The 18,269-nt window shown below is 47.3% G+C and overlaps 1 protein-coding gene across 1 annotated transcript in view; it reads right to left on the bottom strand.

The window, feature by feature from the left end:
* Positions 1-1,569: 1,569 nt before the first annotated feature.
* The window catches only part of LOC126544367 (sperm-specific sodium:proton exchanger-like), an 87,896-nt gene continuing 71,196 nt past the window's right edge, over positions 1,570-18,269 (bottom strand). The window contains exons 7-13 of the mRNA XM_050191676.2: positions 14,800-14,925; positions 9,834-9,929; positions 8,673-8,852; positions 7,071-7,208; positions 6,312-6,509; positions 5,011-5,196; positions 1,570-1,829 (exon numbers count right to left, since the gene is read on the bottom strand). Coding sequence (XP_050047633.2) covers positions 1,794-1,829; positions 5,011-5,196; positions 6,312-6,509; positions 7,071-7,208; positions 8,673-8,852; positions 9,834-9,929; positions 14,800-14,925 — 960 coding nt within the window. The 3' untranslated portion in view covers positions 1,570-1,793. The remainder of the gene's footprint in view (positions 1,830-5,010; positions 5,197-6,311; positions 6,510-7,070; positions 7,209-8,672; positions 8,853-9,833; positions 9,930-14,799; positions 14,926-18,269) is intronic.

Raw genomic sequence — 18,269 nt, 5'->3', positions numbered from 1 at the left:
CCCTTCAGAGCTTTATCTCTGGCTCTGCTCCGATGCTGTCTATTCAAATACATGGAATACGCAGACACGCTTTTGGACTGGACCGATTTTAATTATGTTTGAGAGAGAAAGTTAAACCAAAGGCATTGGTTAAACTATAAAGACGGTTAGAAGCACAATTTTGATTTAAGGCCTTCATTATTTTACTGAAATTTTCAAAAACTGGTAGGTCTGAAAATATAAAAGCACGAAGTTTGCAAATTCGTAGCTCTGCACCAAGAACAGATATTCCGGTACTGTAAACAGCACCCGTTAGAGCATCAAACGCGGACAAAATTGATGTATCAATTTATATCTTATGTGAATTCGTTAAATAATTTACAAGGGCGGTGCAAAAGTCTCACTCACATAGTAGCGCCCATCTTGAGAGCCATGTATAATACATCAATTATGTCCGCCTTAGAAGTACTGTTAGGCGCAATTTACATAATTGTGATATCCTTGTTCATTGCTGAGTTAGAGTTGTAAGCTTGATAGGGTCGCTTTCTGAAAATTCACAATCTTCAACAACTGTCACATAAAACATGATGGTCTAATTTGAATATTCGCCAGCGATAGTAACTAGATTTTAACTTTGCGTTTTAATTGCAACAATCCTCATCAAATTTAGTGCAGTGGCTGTCGAGAAAAACGATTTCTCATTTTTCACGTATATATACTTAGCAGCCACATTTAGTGCCACATGGTTAATCGGAAACGTTTTGATCTTGAAAAGTGCCATACATTTAAAGGTAGCTCCCCGTCATTCTATCACGTCTTTAATTTCACCGCGAGGTGCTTGCCATATGTTATCACGTCATAATACCAGTCAATTAATTATTTATCCTCCACCGTGGTCGGTATCTTAATTGGTTGGTTGCTTTTCTTTCAGCTAACTTTAGTCGAAGTTTTCTTTTCTTTAATATGTGGAAGCACTATACAGCTTTCGTTGCCTCTTACCGGGGGTATGGCGCTCGTTCTGGTATCCTTGTTGGATACATTTATGAATATCTATATATGAAGATTATATCTACTCTGTAGTGATTATTTCAGCTTCGTCATGCCATTTTCCTCATACCGTCGTCATGATGTCGTCATTCCTGCATCTTCATCCCATTGTCATGCCGTCGTCATTGTAATTCCGTCGTCGTCGTTCCAGTGTCATAACATTATCGTCACGCCTTCGTCGTCATGCGTGGGATTCGTGTAGGTTCGCTACACGTTCATGTTGAGCGAGGCGTTTTGCAGCGAAACATGCGTGCAGATAGTTGCAAAAGGTCGCTGAACAAAAACAACGTTCTTCGCAAACACCAATAAAAACTTCGCCTATACCGATTCGCACAGCTCATGGGATGTGCACATATTTATTAAGTTTGTTCATTCATTACCTTGTGTATTCGAACTTCGCTGATCAACAATTACATTTGCAGTTACGGCACAAATTCTGATGTCCGCAGTTGCTTTACATATACATGAAGTTTGGATATTAGAAAGTAGCGTAATGGCCTCGAATTGCTTATGCTTAATCATTTGACGGTTGTCGCAGGGTGCTCGGAGAAAAGGGTATCTTTATTAAGAAGTGATAACATTGCAGCTGGGACTCGTCGTACACCAATGCAAGTCATGCTTACGTAATATTTCTTTATACAGATGTGTGTGCTAACTGGTACGAGTGAACTAATTAGGGAGACAGCTTTAGCACGCCATATATCAAATAACTACACACCGCACTTCACTGTAGGCGCACATACATATCTTCGGGCTCCACGAATGTTTCACTCAGTCTCGGCAGTTTTCTTCGCACCGGTGACCTAGAAAAGGAAACAGAGGACATGCAGATTTATCAGAATTTCACATTAGCTTTCTTTTTTTTACAATATTTGCCGAAAGTTGCGAATCCACCGCGCCGCTTCGTCATCGAGTCCTATCTTCAGGACATGTCGGACGACGCGAAGATCAGCAGCTAGCACAGTCCCACCATTTATCTCAGGTCCCCTGGGGACCATACACCTTTATGCAAAAAATCACGTAGAAGAGCTTAGGGTGTTTGGGAGCTGCAAGCATGACGGTTCAGGCAGCGTGCGAATGATGGTTAGTACACAGGTAGATTTGCCTAAACTTGGTCCTTCCGTCTTCAAGCAACTTTGTAACAATCCAAACTGGGCATTTTTGAACAGGATATTGCACCATAAATGCAACAGTTCGCAGCGATTGTGCAGGTGCGCGGACGCTATTTGCCTTCACTGGTTTGTAAAAAGCTGATTACTCAGAAATTTACAGAGATAAAGCGTAGTAATTACAAATCCACAAGAACGTGAGAAGCCACAAGGAGGAAGATCAGACATATCCGCGAACTACCCATCATTCTCATTGTAGCTGATAGGGTGCATCGATGTCCTCCTTGCCCGCAGCCGCGCGCCAGGAAGACGTCGAGGCACCCTAGTAATAGAACGATCGCAGCGCCAGAGTCTCCTCTAGCAACTATTGTAGGAAACATACATGGTACGGCCGTAACCTCCGTCGCCCGATCCGGGAGGCCACACTGGGTACAATCGATGGGATTTGTCACCTACGCAAAGGCTTCGCAACATTTTACAAAGCCTGTAGGTGCGTACTTTTTACTAAGTATGGACAGCTGGGCTAGTTGGTTGTGATTAGCATTATGAAACATCGTTCCAGCGCGCAATTGAACAAGGACGAGAAGAGAAAGACAACACGAACGCCGGACTTCAACTGAATTTTATTCATGGAAAACAGGGCTTTATGTACACAGGGGGAGGGAGGGGGGGCTGCTAGTGCGCAGGACCACCCAAAAAGATTTCCTTGGTCTAGGCAACAGTCGAAATCAACAGTTGAAGTCCGGCGTTCGTGTTGTCTTTCTCGTCTCGTCCGTGTTCAATTGTGCGCTGGAACGAAGTTTCATAATGCGTACTTTTTATTGCGATAGGAATTATGTGGACACTCCAGGCACACTTTTGCAGTCGCCGTCACCGTGGTGTTCCGTATAAAGTGCAGGGGTGATAAAACCATCGCCTCGCGCCGTGTACTGCGTGTGCACAGTGAAAGCGTGCAATGGTGAGCTCACGATGGTGGCTCATTCTCGCGTGCACAAGGGAGGAAAGCAGGGAGGAAGCGCGCCGTCTTCCGTCGCGCTCATGGCACCGGGGGAGGGGAGGAAGGGCAGGGGGCGTTCTACTTCGGCAGCAACTGCGTATGGTGCGGGCGCGGGCTTTTCTTGAAAGCGATCTGCTTTGGAGGTACAGTCTAGGTGGGCCGACGGCTCGTAGTCTTGTGTTTGCTGTGTTCTCGCCGCTCAGTTTGCGTTGAAACGAAAGACAGCACGAAGGTCGCTTCACTCTCTGCTGCCAGCGTTTTGACAGCGAATGTCCGCGGCCATCGAGTGTGATGTGCGAGCTGACACCATGCTTGTTAATTTGGTTGGCAAGCGAGTGTTTACAAGTTGATACGGCCGATAAAACTGCTATCCTTAATTATTATGGCTGTCAATCAATCTGCTATCGCAATCGATGCTTCGTCTTTCGGGCGTAAGTGCGACTCTCTTTTTTAGTGGTTACAAGTCGATGCTTCGGTGTTTTGGTGCCAGATAAACTTCAAGACAGTAAGAGCAATTATTTCGCAAGCCTTGTTTTTATTGCAATAGTAACTATATGGACACCCCAGGAGTATTTTTACCGTCGCCGTGATGTTACGTATAAAGTCCAGGGGCAATAACACCGCCGCCACGCGTTGTATGCTGTAAGGGCGAGTAAAATCACGCGAGGGAAGCCGACGATCGCGGCTCAATGTGGCACGTGCGAAGTAGAAAGCTGGAAGCCAATGCGCCGTCTTCCATCGAGCAAAATACCGTGGGGGGAGAAGGAGAGGGCGGTGACGTAGTGCTCCCGCCGCAACTGCGCATTTCGCGACCGGGCGCAAGAGGAACTGACGATCGCGGCTCAATCTCGCGCGCCATATATGGAGGAAAGCTGGGAGGCAGCGCGGGAGGGCAGCTTCGACTCCGCCAACAAGTTCGTACTTTGTACAGCCGCGTGCGGTCGCGTGCGTCGTATCTTGAAAGCGATCTGCAGACGGCTCATACCTTTGTGCGCGCTGTGTTCTAGCCGCTGTTGCGTTAAAGCGACAAACGGCACGAGGGTCACTTCGCTCGCTGCTGCTGCCGCGCTTACTCACACCAGCGCTTTGACAGCGTAATATGTTCATGTTTTCTTGTGCGCGCTGACACAATCCTTGTTAATTCAGTTAGTAAGTGAATGCTTCAAAGTCTATACGGCCGATAAAACTACTATCCTTATTTCGTATAGCTGTCTTCTAATTTACTAAGCAATCGGTGCTTTGCCTTTCGGCGGAAACTGCGACTTTTTTCCTGTACGTAAATCATTGCAAAAAAGCAAATTGTCGTGTTATGACAAAAAGACTTTAATGTAGCATGTATTGAGCAACAGAAAGCTGTATCAAGAGTATTTCGTGCTGTTCTACGATTTTCTCATTGACACTTTTCACCTAATTATTTTATTGGAGTAGTTGATTAATTAATTAAGACTGATTATGTATTTAGACGGAACGCAAAAATAATCTGATTATCTCCAAGCAACGGCAAACAGCATTACCGTTGTTCTGCCCTGCTACGTGGCATTTGCTTATTTTCACATCTCTGTGCAGGATAGTAGTATATATGACACTTTCGGTTTTGTTACACCGGCAGAACTCTAGCTAAAGTAGAGCGTGATCAGCAAAGTTTCCATTTGGTTCACTGTATCCGGTATTTTATTATATGCGTTTTCATTATATTGAGGTTTGGTTGTAATGGTGCTTGAAAAAACTAGCGCTGTAGGTGAAAAACATAACCACACAGTCAAGTTTTTTATTTTCTTTATCGTGATAGATGTTTCATTATATATGAGCGTTCGTTATATCGAGGTTTGACGGTGCTCACTTGGGCCAACTCGCGCCATAGCTGCAGTTAGTGCTCACCCTGGACACATAGGTCATCTCGTCGAAGTTCGAGAAGCCGGCGGAGGGAGCGGCGGCGGCGCGCTGCTCGTTATTGTCGTCGCCGCGTCGCTGCTCGCGCAACACCCAGTCCACTTCCTCGGGCAGCGTGTACTGCTCGTTGGCGATGATCACCATCACGGGACACGGGCGGCTGTACACCTCACCCTGAAGCATAGAACGATCCCGCGTACAGATTTTAGTCGTAGGGTTAAGTTGCCCAAAGTGGACAGAGGGTTATATGGGGGACACCGTATGTATAGGGAAGGCTCCGGTTTAATTCTGACCACGGCAAACGGGCGTTTTCACATGCCCCCTCTATCGGTCGCCCATGACAATGATGGAATGACGACGACTGTGTGACAACGACGTGGCAAGATGATGGAATGACGAAAAAAGAATGACGACCGTGCGTACGGCGAGGTAATATGACGACGACGGCATGATGATAATGGGATGACCAGCCCGAAATGACAAAGGCGCGACGACGACTCTATGACGTCGATCACGTGACGACGATGACGTGACGACGACATCGTGGCAGAGATGGTACGACGAAAATCGGATGACGAAGCTGGAATAACGACGATGGGACGGCCACGATAGCATCACGACATCTATACGATGACGATGAAATGACCACAATGGCATGACAACGGCGATGTGATCATTATTGAATGACAGCATGATTGTAGCGACGTGGTGACGATAGGATGGCCAAAACTAGTAAACAACTTATTGTGTTGGGTCGGCGTAGTGGACAGATGAATGGATGGTTGTCTGTTCACAGACAGACAGACAGACAGACAGGCAGACAGACAGACAGACAGACAGACAGACAGGCAGACAGACAGACAGGCAGACAGACAGACAGACAGACAGACAGACAGACAGACAGACAGACAGACAGACAGACAGACAGACAGACAGACAGACAGACAGACAGACAGACAGATGAACGGACGGATGGAGTCGAAGTACCTAAAGTAGACGAACAACGCCAGTTGAATTAAAACAACAGCAACAAAAATAAATCCTTGAGGACGTTCATAATGTCCTAAAATTTTGCATCTCGAGGTTCAGGCAAGGTATTTCTCGGGATTCTGCACCAATACTGGAGCATGGCGCTCCACACAAATGTAATCTAGTCACACGGGGCACTTTCGATCCAGATAGTGCTTGACCGCGACCGAAAGCGCCCCGTGTGACTGCGTGTAAGAGACTGTAGCAACGTTTACCAAGCAAGACAAGAGAGCAACCAGGTTGGTGTATGTCGTGCGTACCGGGAAGATGATCTTGGTGACTGTGCGCGGGATGTACATGGGTGCCAGGTACTCCTCCTCCGTGGTGGCGTCCATGATGCGACCTTGGATGAGCAGCAGGTCCTCGATGTCTGGGCTCACCTGGAACTGCTTGGCGTTCATCAGGTCCGGCATCTGCATCCGCTCCAGACGGTTGTTGACTTTCTCCGTGGGCCACGTCTGCGCAGGAGAGGAACGCAGAACGTGTTCTGCGCATGTTCTGCGGCTTTAAAGGCCAACTGCGACGTTTTGGAGCTCGTGCAAAGACTAGTTTCAGATAGTGCATATATATGGAACAGCCCCCGTGTAAGATTGTCCGCTTAAAATACGAGTGGATGCCTCACTAAAAAGCTCGCAAACTTAGACAATTTCAAAACCAAAATTGAAAAAAAAAGAAGAGCGCTGCCATTACCGCTCGCCGTAAGTGACGCAAAGCGCGGCGTGGGGACACGTGCATTTTGCACGACCGAGCTCCTGATTGGCTGACACCGTAGCTGTACCTTTTTTTCCCGCTGTTACATTATTGTGAAACGGGGTATACATAACGAGCTGATGCCTGTGTTCTGCTGAACGATGAAGCAAGACATTGTGTTTTGTTCAACCGACGTCACTTCTTCAGAATGTCAGCTCTAAATTCTCTCAGGTTCTGGTTTTCAGGCACTAGTTGCGCTGTCGCCAATTGTGCGTGCCGCATATTACTGTATGATTTGGGTGTAAACGCATATAGAGAGAATGATGCACCTGGTACTGCGGCTGTGACTGCAGCAGAGGCGTGCTCAGCGTGGAGCAGATGAAGTACCACAGCTGGTAGCGGAAGCTGGGCCACGCGGTGAACACTTCCAGCGCCTCCAGCAGCCGTTCCTTGGGGATCAGGTATGCCTGCGAGCGCGTACACACTTGAGCATCCCCGGCTCTCGAGTTAAGTGATGCGTATAGTAGAAGTCCGGTGCTTTGCAGGTATAGGAAAAACAGAGGGTTGTAGCATGCTGAAAGGAAGAGGCGTGGTAATCTCAGAGTGTCTGTGCTTCAATATATGTTACGCAGCAATATAGCTGTGCAGTCAGGAAGACAAACAAGAAACGAGTGGAAATATCTCACACTTACCGAGAAAGCTGTAGAAACGAGTGGATGCGTCATTGCCACACAGACTTAAAAGATGACGGAAATAGCGTTACAGAGGAATTGGTAGTCGCGTGCACATTTACGGGCTTGAGAGCTAGTACGTCCGAAGCTGAATCAGGGTCCTTTAATAAACAAATTAAACAAAAGCTGAAAAACGGGAGCTAGAACCATGGCCGTAAAACACAAATGACAAGCATTTGTTCTGTGTTTTGTAAACCATCAAGTAAGCCTGGGTGCTTCGTGGTTCGAGGACTGCGAACCATATATCGGGTGTTTCAGCGAACACTCTCATTTTTTTTTTGTTTAAATTGCCTGTGGCAGACAACAAAATTATAGCTCATGAGCTGGTCTACTCGAACAGGCGTACATATATTAGCACAAAAAGTTAAAATGCATAATCGACTGATTGAGAAAAATTTACTAATCAAGTTTTTAACTAATTATCTTATGGCCCATGTTGCAACTTACAAATCCTAGCTGTGGAGTTCGCAAGGCGGATTCACTTGGAACGAATTCTAGGGATGAGACCAGTTTCGAGATATTAATTCCTGAACTTTGCGGAGAAATGCATTGGCGTTCCTTTTTTAACAAAAGCTCGTTTTATGCATTCAAGCACAAAAGTTCCGCGAATGTACGTTTAGCAGTTGCGAGATTAGAAAAAAAAAAGGAAAGACGAAGAAAGGGAGAGCTTCTTCTGCTTCTGTTATGGATCCGAACAGTTCTCAGGTCTTTCGCTCGCCGACTCACTCATTGTTGTAGTGGACTGATGTTGAAATCCTTAATATTGCGGAGAAGTGCACTGGCGTTCCAGTTACTTTCTAAATAGAGCGTCGTTTTATGCATTCAAGCACAAAAGTAACTGGAACGCCAATGCATTTGTCTGCAAAGTTCCGGAATTATCTCGGAACTGATGTCATCCTCAGAATTCGTTCCAAGTGAATCCGCCTTGCGAACTCCACGGACAGGATTTGTAAATTGCAATACAGGCCATAAGGTAATTAGTTTAAAACATAATTAGTGAATTTTTGTTAACTGATCGATTATGCATTTAAACTTTTTGTGCAAGTAGTGTCCACCGCTTCGAGCAGACCCCCCTCATGAACTGGAATTGTGCTATCGTCCACAGACAACCTATAAGAATTATATATATATATATATATATATATATATATATATATATATATATATATATATATATATATATATACAAAGGCTCCTTACATTGACGGCGGTCTCGGCGGTGACCGTGGTGACGCAGGGCTCGTCCGAGACGATGCTCAGCGTGCCGATGATGTCGGGCGCCAGGATGTAATCTTCGAAGTATCCATCACTGTAGAAGTACAGGAACGAGGCCGTGTTGGGCAGCGCGCCGTCCACGTTCTCCGTCACCTCGCCAGACACCTGCGCCGAAACACCCCGAGGCGAAGCTTGGATGAATGGATGGATGGATGTTATGAGCGTCCCCTTTGGAACGGGACGGTGGGTTGCGACACCAAGCTCCTGCTATTATACTGCCTAATGTCCTACGTAGGTTAAAAAAAAAATACACGATGAACTCCCACAACCAAATTTTCTGACCCACTATTATGAATTTTGCTTTAGTACGTCTCCGTTCTTTGTCGTTTCCCTACTTCCACCAATCTTCCAGTCGCTTCTTACTAATCTCTATTGCGGACACGTTTACCTCGCTGAGCCTAAGGGCTTCAAGGAGGCCAGTGGTGCCTAAATCCACCGCTGGGCAGATGTCTTCGCATTCTAATAAAAGATGCTCCGTCGTTTTCTTAGTTTTACTGCAGCAAGCACGTGCTTCTTCTTCCTGCTTATGTCTCGTTTTATAGGTGCGTGTTCTTCGCTCCGGCAAGAACGGCAGCGCCACCTGGCGGCCTGTCAGCACGGAAGTTGAGTCTCCATGCCGTTACGCCTACTTCAAAAGCACTACTACGCGACTTCAGTGTAAGACACGCTTCTGCCGTCTCTTATTTGTATTCTTTGAATTAGTTGTAGTTCGCTCGGCTAGCAATTTGGACTTGCGTATCTTTTTGTGGTTGCATTAAATTGTAGTCTTCCAGTTTAATTTAGTTGAACGTTGGATTCTTCTGGTTACTGCACTACAGTGACACGCCTGTTTTCTGCTTTTCTACTTTAAGTAGATGATGATGATGATGATGATGACGATGATGACGACGACGACGACGATGATGATGATGATGATGATGATGATGATGATGATGATGATGAACAATAACGCTGCAGCCTCCAAGGCAGATTCGCAAATGCAGCTTTCCGTTCACGCTAAAATTACCCGTTGTCTGGGAATAGTAACAGCATGATAAGCAACAGTCAGTGCGAGGAGGTGGCGCTTGCGTGTGAATGCGTACAGACCTTCACAATACCGGAGGTCGCTACGACGATGGAAGTGTCCTCGTTCTCGTGTATGATCACCACACCGGGATCGTAGGACACAGGCCTGATGGTCATCTGGGAAAAAGCACAACATCTTATATAAAGTGTGTAACAGCGACCAGATCAGTGGTGGCGACCTCTTCTAAAAACTCTTCAGCTGGCTTCCACGTTGCACCCCAAAAATACCCCCCCCCCCACACACACACACACACGCACGCAAGCTCGCACACGCATACGCACACGTTCACCGACGATTACAATACTCCCCAATGCGAAATTTGAGCGCAACTCGTGTTTTCATTTCGAGTGTCAATATTTTGTATTATGGTTATATAGGTAAACGGTTTTTATTAGGAAACAGAAAGCCGTGAGTAGCGTGGCTGGCATGGACAATCTGTCTCGTGCGGCCCATTGCAAACGAAGCGAAGTGTGGAGCGGCTGCCTCGCTATTCGGGAGATCGCGAGAGGCAGAGCGTGGGCGACGCGTGGGCGCAATTCACAACAGCCGCCGCAGACAGACCACCACTCGTGCAGTGCTTTGGTTCCATACAGACGTCGCGCGCTGCTCTGGCGCCGTATGGTAGCCATCGTCTCCGCAGAGCCCGTCTTGCGCGGCGCTTTTCTTCTTCCGCTTTCGTTCCACCAACGGCGAGAGCAGCCCTTCGTCGCGGGGAAATCGCGCAACCAATGTAAGCGGCGACAGCACCCAAGGAAGCGTCACATCGAGCCTTACTCCTAGCCGCTCGTCATCGCCCCTTGCTGGAGGAGTGATCCCGATCACACATGCTGGTACCGCTTACTGACCTCAGCAGGCCGTTTCCCCTCCGCCCCTCCTCCACTTTCCGCCTCGCTTTCACTATAGCCTCGTCCTCCTCCTCCACTTTCATCCTTGCGCTCTCTTCTTTCATCTCCCGCTGCGCTCGACGCCAAGGCATGCCGTCGTTGAACGCAGGAACAGGCTGCTAAGTGCTGCGCTCTAAAATATACTGTGAGATGAGGCACGGAAAGCCATCAAAGACGCGACAACGAAAAACAGGTGGCAACGCCACCTTGAAGATCCTGCACCATGCCTGGCCGTGAGGTCATGGACTCTGACGACGTCTGCTCTGGCCTAAATTTTTAATCTCTAAAAGTAGGCAACGTTGTACTTGAATGAGCCAATAGACTGAACTTAGCAAGTTTAGAGAACTTAATTGTAGTGCGCTACGAGGGTGCACATACGAAAAAAGAAATAATCTGAGATCCATGACGTCACACCGACGTAGATGAGCTGAGGTTTTGCCGCGAATTGCCCCCCCCCCATCCATTTTTTCTTCTTCTAATAATCGCATTATTTAATCGCATAATAATAATAATAATAATAATAATAATAATAATAATAATAATAATAATAATAATAATAATAATAATAATAATAATCGCATTCGAATAATCGCCTCAGCATTAGTTCATGCTGCTGAAGATAGGTCACGCCAGTCAATACCAGGAAAATTAAAGTCACCGAATAAAAGAATATGAGCGTTAGGATGTGCGGCAGTAACCTGGCATAAAATGCGGTTTAATTTTCCAGGGAAATCAGGGCTATTAACAGGGGGTCAGTAACACACACCCAGCAGGACAGCCTGTGGGAAAGAGCGGAGAAGTAGCCAGGCTATCTCAAGGGCAGTAGGAGGCGCGATTGGTGTACACGGCAATTGCTTGCTAAATGCTATGAGAACCCCTTTCTCGCGTTCCTTGGCGGTCACAGCGATGATTTTCGAAGCTTGGCAAGTCGAATAATATCTCGTTGTCACTGATCTCCGATGTTACCCACGTTTCTGTTAAAATAATAAGATTACTGCCGGATGAAGAAACGAGACTTTATATATCTTCGCGTTTGGGAAGAAAACTACGGGCGCTAGTGAAAATAACAGATAAAGAAAGGTTATTCGTTGTGGTTATGTGGAGAGGGTTAAGCGAACCTCTATTGCACTTTGATTGCTAGTGAATCTCCTTTACGGTATTAGATGGTTCGTCATATTCGTAGTGTTTGGATCCTATGACAAGTGTCTTGAAACGTACGTAGTTTGAAAGGTATTGCCATGATTTTGCCGAAAACAACAAGTTGTTTGCGGGCATTTCGAACAGCGGGTGAAAAGGTCTCGCCTGTACTGCAGTTACTCCCCTTTAGCTTGCGACCATTAGACAAGACCAATTCTTTTGTTTTATAGAATGCGAACTTGACAATGATAGCGCGGTTACGTCCAGGTGAATAGCGTCCCAGCCGGTGCGCACGCTCAATTTCTTTCGGATCGAGGCTTATGTACATGTGCTCATGAATGTTATCAACAAATAGTTTTTCTGATGGTGCAAAAGTTTCAGGAGGGTTGGAGTCAGGAATGCTAGACAATATTAAGCTGTTTCTACGTGAACGGTTGTCAGTATCTTCTATGCGGCTCTCTAGGCTAGATGCCAGGCGACCAGTTTCAGAGGAAGTAGCGTACACAGCTTCTAATTCGCTTCGCAGGGGGATCAGTGCCTGGTAGTGTTGCTCCAGTTCCATCATTCGCTTATTTAAATCCGTTAGTGTTGCATCGGTGCACAAAAGTTGATTATTTAGGCGTTTGCCTCAGTGATTAGTACGCTTTGCCCAATTGTCTGCTTCCGCAACTCAGCGAAAACGTCATTTATACTAGGCCCCGGATTAGTTTCGACATCGCCTGACAGCAACAGCAATGGCTGAATGGCATAGGCACATTCGCCAAGTATTGCGAAGCAGCACTGAGGGCTCGGGATCTGCACCACATTTCTTACTGAAATGCATGGTGAAGACTAGCATGTCATGCGACAGCGTTGTGGCGCAGCCACCGAGCCCACAAGGTGGTCGCGATAGTTGCTGCTCCTTTATAGTTGACAGACTTGATAGCGTCTCTTTCGATGCGTGATCCCACGCTGGTTGGAACATCCAGTATCCGAGTGGCGATCTAGGTTCCTTCAGCGAAGCCAAGGTAGGTGAGACGTCAATCTGGTTGGGGCATCGGCATAGCGATGGCGCATGCTCCGTTGGTGCCACGATGCAAGCCATCTGCAGTGGAGGCAGCAGCAGGTCGCAAACAACGGCGGTGATCATCTGCATGGTGAAAACTAGCATGTCATGCGACAGCGTTGTGGCGCAGCCACCGAGCCCCACCTACGGATTTCTTCCCGTTTCTTCCCTAGGAACACCCGGCGCCATCCAGCGGCGCCGCCACGAAGCCTGCGCGTGGTCTCCGAAATGCATGGCGCGCCGGTGCGTGCAAACGCTGAGAAACGCGTCATGCGGATGCCGGGATCCTCTCTAGTGCTTCTTTCAAAAGACGCTGTGCCACCTTGTGGCCCTGCCGAGAAGTCTGGGCGTGGCCTCCGAGACGAGAAGCGTGGAGCTCCGATGCGTGCAAACGCTGAGAATTGGACCCTCGCTTGCCGCAAACCTAGTGTCGCATACGCATTGACCCAAGTTGACCAGAGGTTCGTTGAAGAGCGGCACATATGTACATATTGCCACATATTGAGCAAGGTCAATCCCAATAGGTCGCGAAGCTTCGGGTGAAAAGCGCTGTTCAGAACTAATTGCCACCGACACCAACAAGGGTGGTTATGGGAGCGGCGATTGAAGCGCGGCTATGTTTGGAAGGAGCAAACATTGGGAAAGAGAAAATCGCTTTCTATTTGAGCGAGACACAGTTAAATCCATATATGCGTGACGAGTAATAAAAAGACAACATTATTTTATCATTGTCAATAAATACCTTTTTATAGCGCCCTTCCTAAGAGTTGAGGCCGCTATCTCTTGCAAAGCAATGCAGCTCTTGAAGTGTGCAGGAAGGCGCGCTCGTAAAGTTCACTTGTTAGAATACGGCCCCCTCACACGTTGCGCTGTTTTGCTTGTCGACGTTTGTCGGAATTTGGCGACACGGGTACCTTCATCGTTTCTCAGCCTGTTCAGTCAAAAGTAGTGAGTCGCGATCGCCAGATGATTGCTTACTTTAGTTGTTCTCGTGCGACTGCGCAGGCCAACGGGCTTGGTGTCCGACGATAGAACCAGCACTGCACACCTAGAGCTTTCGTCGGCCTCCAAAGAAAGTATGCTCTGTTCAGGGGTGCAATTTCGACACCCGTACGGCTGACCTTTTCTTGCATCGCTTTCCGTGCTGAAAGCTCGAAACGCCCATCAAGTCGAATGGCGGGGCATTTGAATACACAGCTCTAATGGCAGGCCACGGAAACAAATTTCGCGCCTTTGAGAACAAGATGACGTCACTTTTGTTTTTAACGGATATGGCGTCACATTGTATTTTTTTCCGCCGGAAGTGTTCCCTCGTCACACAGATGGCGCTAAGCCCCATGCACCACCGAAGAACCACCATGTTTTGAAAGTATGGGCTTCTATGTAAGCTTCGCTACCAGGTATATTAAACTTCTACTAGGTGAGTAAAGTTGGTCGGATGGTTGGTCCCATTAGCACAGCACAGCAGCCCGATACCCTAGCCGTTCGACCATGCAAACATAGATGCAAACATAGACACAGATAGATAGATAGCCTCGGAGACGTGAAATTCACTAAGAATGCTGACGCATTAGTAGCGTACACGTGGTGAAAGGGCTCTAGGACACGACATACCAATGGCTGCCTCCAGGTGACCTCGGGACCGTTACGCTGTTGGCGCAAAGAGGCACGCGGCCTTCCCTGTGAATGACCGCCGGTCACGTGGCATCAGCAATTGCCGTGGATTAGTCGTAAAGTCACTGGGCCAAGTCGAAATTCACAGGGCGTTATTCGGCGAGGAGGCAATTCCCTTGCCCCAAGGTGCGTAGAAACCTTTACCCCACGGCGATGGCTCAAGACCGTTTACGGGCTTTTGCACTTACTTCGATGCATGCTCGATGCTACTGCACGCGAGTCTCGGAGAAAGCAGACGAGACGTACCGCTAGGAACTGCCTGAGCTGGTCGGTGCCCATCCATGGCACGGCGCGTAGCACGGAGATGGGCTTGTAGCTGCTGGGAAAGCTGTACGGCGCGGACATCACCTGTTGCATCGCTTCCTCGGCGGCCTGCATGCACGCGTTGCGCTCTATTGCGTCATTGCGCACGCATCGTCGCGCTGCAAAATGTATTTTTTCCCCTTTATTTTATTTTTAACGATTCCTTTAAGGATCGCCTGGAGCCCATCGCTCAATTCGGCCTGTTGAGGTGAATCGCCCGAAGAGTCGGACGTTAATATAGCGCGACAAATCACATTGTCCAGGTGTACAAATAAAAGTGAAAAAAAAAAAAGACGTCCCTAATTAACTTTTAATTACACGCTCAAAGGCACATGCTCCAATTAAGAAATACAGACCGAGTAGCAGTGAACTTTTGCCAGCTTAGCTGATATTGTGTGTCTTAGCAGACACACAATTAAGGTACGCCTCCAAAATCCGCTAAAAAGTGCATTGGCATCACAGTTAAGGTCATCTGAACTATTTGTCTTAAGATTTTGGGGAAACTGTCAACCGGAATGCCGGTGAATTTCGTAGCACACTGTGAGCCAAGATGTCTCGCAAGTGGTAATAGTTTTAATATTTAATTTCCGTTTATTTATTTTCGTTTATTCAATAGCTGAAAAGACTGTACAGCGCTGTGTGTCTCACTCTCTCTCTCTCTCTCTCTCTCTCTCTATATATATATATATATATATATATATATATATATATATATATATATATATATAGCCAGCCAGCCAGCCAGTCCGTCCGGGAAAGCTGGGAAAACACCGTCCGTCCGTCCGTCCGTCCGTCCGTCCATCCGTCCGTCCGTCCATCCGTCCGTCCGTCTGTCTGTCTGTCTGTCTGTCTGTCTGTCTGTCTGTCTGTCTGTCTGTCTGTCTGTCTGTCTGTCTGTCTGGCAACCTTAGTCTTGGTGCTGTGATGATCGTTTCGTTAACCTGGTATGCAGCAAAATTGGCATACTGCTAGAAGTAGATGACGAACGTAAATAACTGTTCATTACACGAACGTCATGACATATGTGTCGTGACGTTCATGTAATGACCTGTCATTTACGTTTTCCATTCACTCTTGTCATACTATGCCCATTTCAGTGCATACCAAGGTAAGGACATGACCATGAAAGCACCAAGACGTAGGCGGCTAGATAGATATATAGATACTATCGAAGCGACAAAGGTCCACCAAGAAACGCTTCGCATTTAAAAGCAAACCTATTTTATTCCCAATAGGGATGCCTGTAGAAATTTTTCTTTTCCCAAATGAGCCTCCCTAAACTGTTACTGCAGGAACAATGTTATGGCATTTAAAAATAAATGGCCAAGCGTGGCGCCACTTGTCACAGACAATCTTTGAATTTGTGCCCATCAATGCTTTCGTGGGAACAATTATTTTATAGTCTATTCCTAATATGCGCTAAGGTAAGCACCTAGTAGAAGAGTGTGAAACTTTGGGATGCAGTCCTGATGCCAGTGATAAAGCACTCGATATGTATCTGGGTGCCAAGCAAACACCTTCAAACCTTGAGCAGTACAATATATTCGCTCCAGCTACTCTGCGGCTAGATAACAAGCCTGCAGATACCTTTTGTGCTTTTACTGACCACAACATACGGCATAGTAGTTGCGCGCGCGATCAACCTCGACTGTATACCTTGAACCATCGGCGAAGGATGGCACCCTCCGCCTCCCAGCACCGGCTCATCTAGGTAAGTGGTTGCTCATAGCACTGGTGAGAATGGTACAAGAGTAAATCGTTTAAAACTATGCGGGCACACAAAGCAATCATCGGGATGCCTCTAGCGAAGCGACAGCTGTAAAACCTTATACATTGTTAGCGAAGGTCTCTCGTTTCTTTCAGTGCTCCAGTATTCCTTGCGGTTCACTAGGAACAGTTCAGTTCTAGTTCAACGCTAGGGCGAGAAAATAATGGTTCGAACTCATTTGAATCGGTTCAGGTATATTCGCCGAATCGAAGAATAATTACAAAAACAAAAAAAAAACAAAAAAAAAAGAAACCAAGTCGGCAGATCCCACGCTCTACGGGTATCGCTGTTATGCGAACCAGTGTGGGGAGTCCTACCATGTGAACGAAGCGAATGTGAGAGCACCAAGACATAGGCGGCTGTTTCATGACCTACATGACACGGAAGTCATGACACTATCTTTTATGTTCGCCATACACTGTTGTGATACTATACCAATTTTGGTACATATCAAAACATAGGCGGCTCTTTCATGACCTATATGATACACAAGTCGTGACATTCACGCCATACTTAACATTTAACTTCGTCATACACTCTCGTCATACTATGCCAGTTTCGGCGCATACCATGTTAACGAAACGACTATGAGAGCACAAAGACATAGGCGGCTGTTTGATGACCTACATCACACGCACATCATGAAATTCCTGTCATGACCTATCATTTGTGTTCGTCCTACACTGTTGTCATAGTATGCCAATTTTGGCACATACTAAGAAATACCAAGCAGCACATTTAAGGTCCGTCTCTTCCATATTTACTGCACCTCATGAAAAGACGGCATAGCGCTCTCTCTCTCTCTCTCCCTCTCTCTCTCGCTCTCTCTCACACACACACACACACACACACACACACACACACACACACACACACACACACACAAACGCACGCTTTGTTTAATACTTGAAGCCTTTGCAACGCTCCCATAGCCAGTGGCGTGCGTTTAGTACGCACAGACGCACACAAAGCTCTCGTCCGTTCGTCCTTCTCATAATGCCATCATCGTCAAGCCACCTCTGTCTTCGTCCTTGTCATGCGACGATGAAGGAAACTTCGCCCACCACCACCACTACCCATGTCGCGCTGCACTGGCGATTGTAAATTTTACCACGAAGCTGTTACGAGGTCTTCCGCTGTAGTTCGCACACTCACGGCCGCACTGGACGAACGCGAGCGCGCCGTCCCGTCCGCGTGCGGTTCTCGTGCGGCGAGGGCCGGCGTGCGACGGCGAGGTCCACGTCAAGTGTAAATGCAACGCAACGCGGCTCGGAGCCCCGATTTCCTTTGAAATCGAATTATTGAAGTTACCCTGCGCATACCTCATTGGACGACAGCTGATGTATGCGCGGTTCTTTTTAACCAGTAATGCGTAATATTTGCTTCCCTCGTCGCGTTATCAGGGATCCACGTTCGAGGTCCGCTAGGAGTTTGTGTCTACGGCTGCAGCTGTGGATGCGGGCGCCGCGGTCCGGCAACGCAGTCGCCGCGGGGAGATCCTGTGACGTCACGAGCACCACTGGCACGCGCCAGTCGAAGTATACTGCATGGTCTATATAGTTGCGAACGGAAGGACGAAGGGACTTGTTCAGCCGACCACTACACATACAATCGAACCACAATATTGCGAGCATGAATGGCGCGA

Source organism: Dermacentor andersoni, chromosome 3 (assembly GCF_023375885.2).
Source record: "Dermacentor andersoni chromosome 3, qqDerAnde1_hic_scaffold, whole genome shotgun sequence".
In the NCBI taxonomy this organism is placed as follows: domain Eukaryota; kingdom Metazoa; phylum Arthropoda; class Arachnida; order Ixodida; family Ixodidae; genus Dermacentor; species Dermacentor andersoni.
The sequence above is the reverse complement of the archived record's forward strand: the minus strand, read 5'-3'. Positions and strand labels throughout refer to the sequence as shown.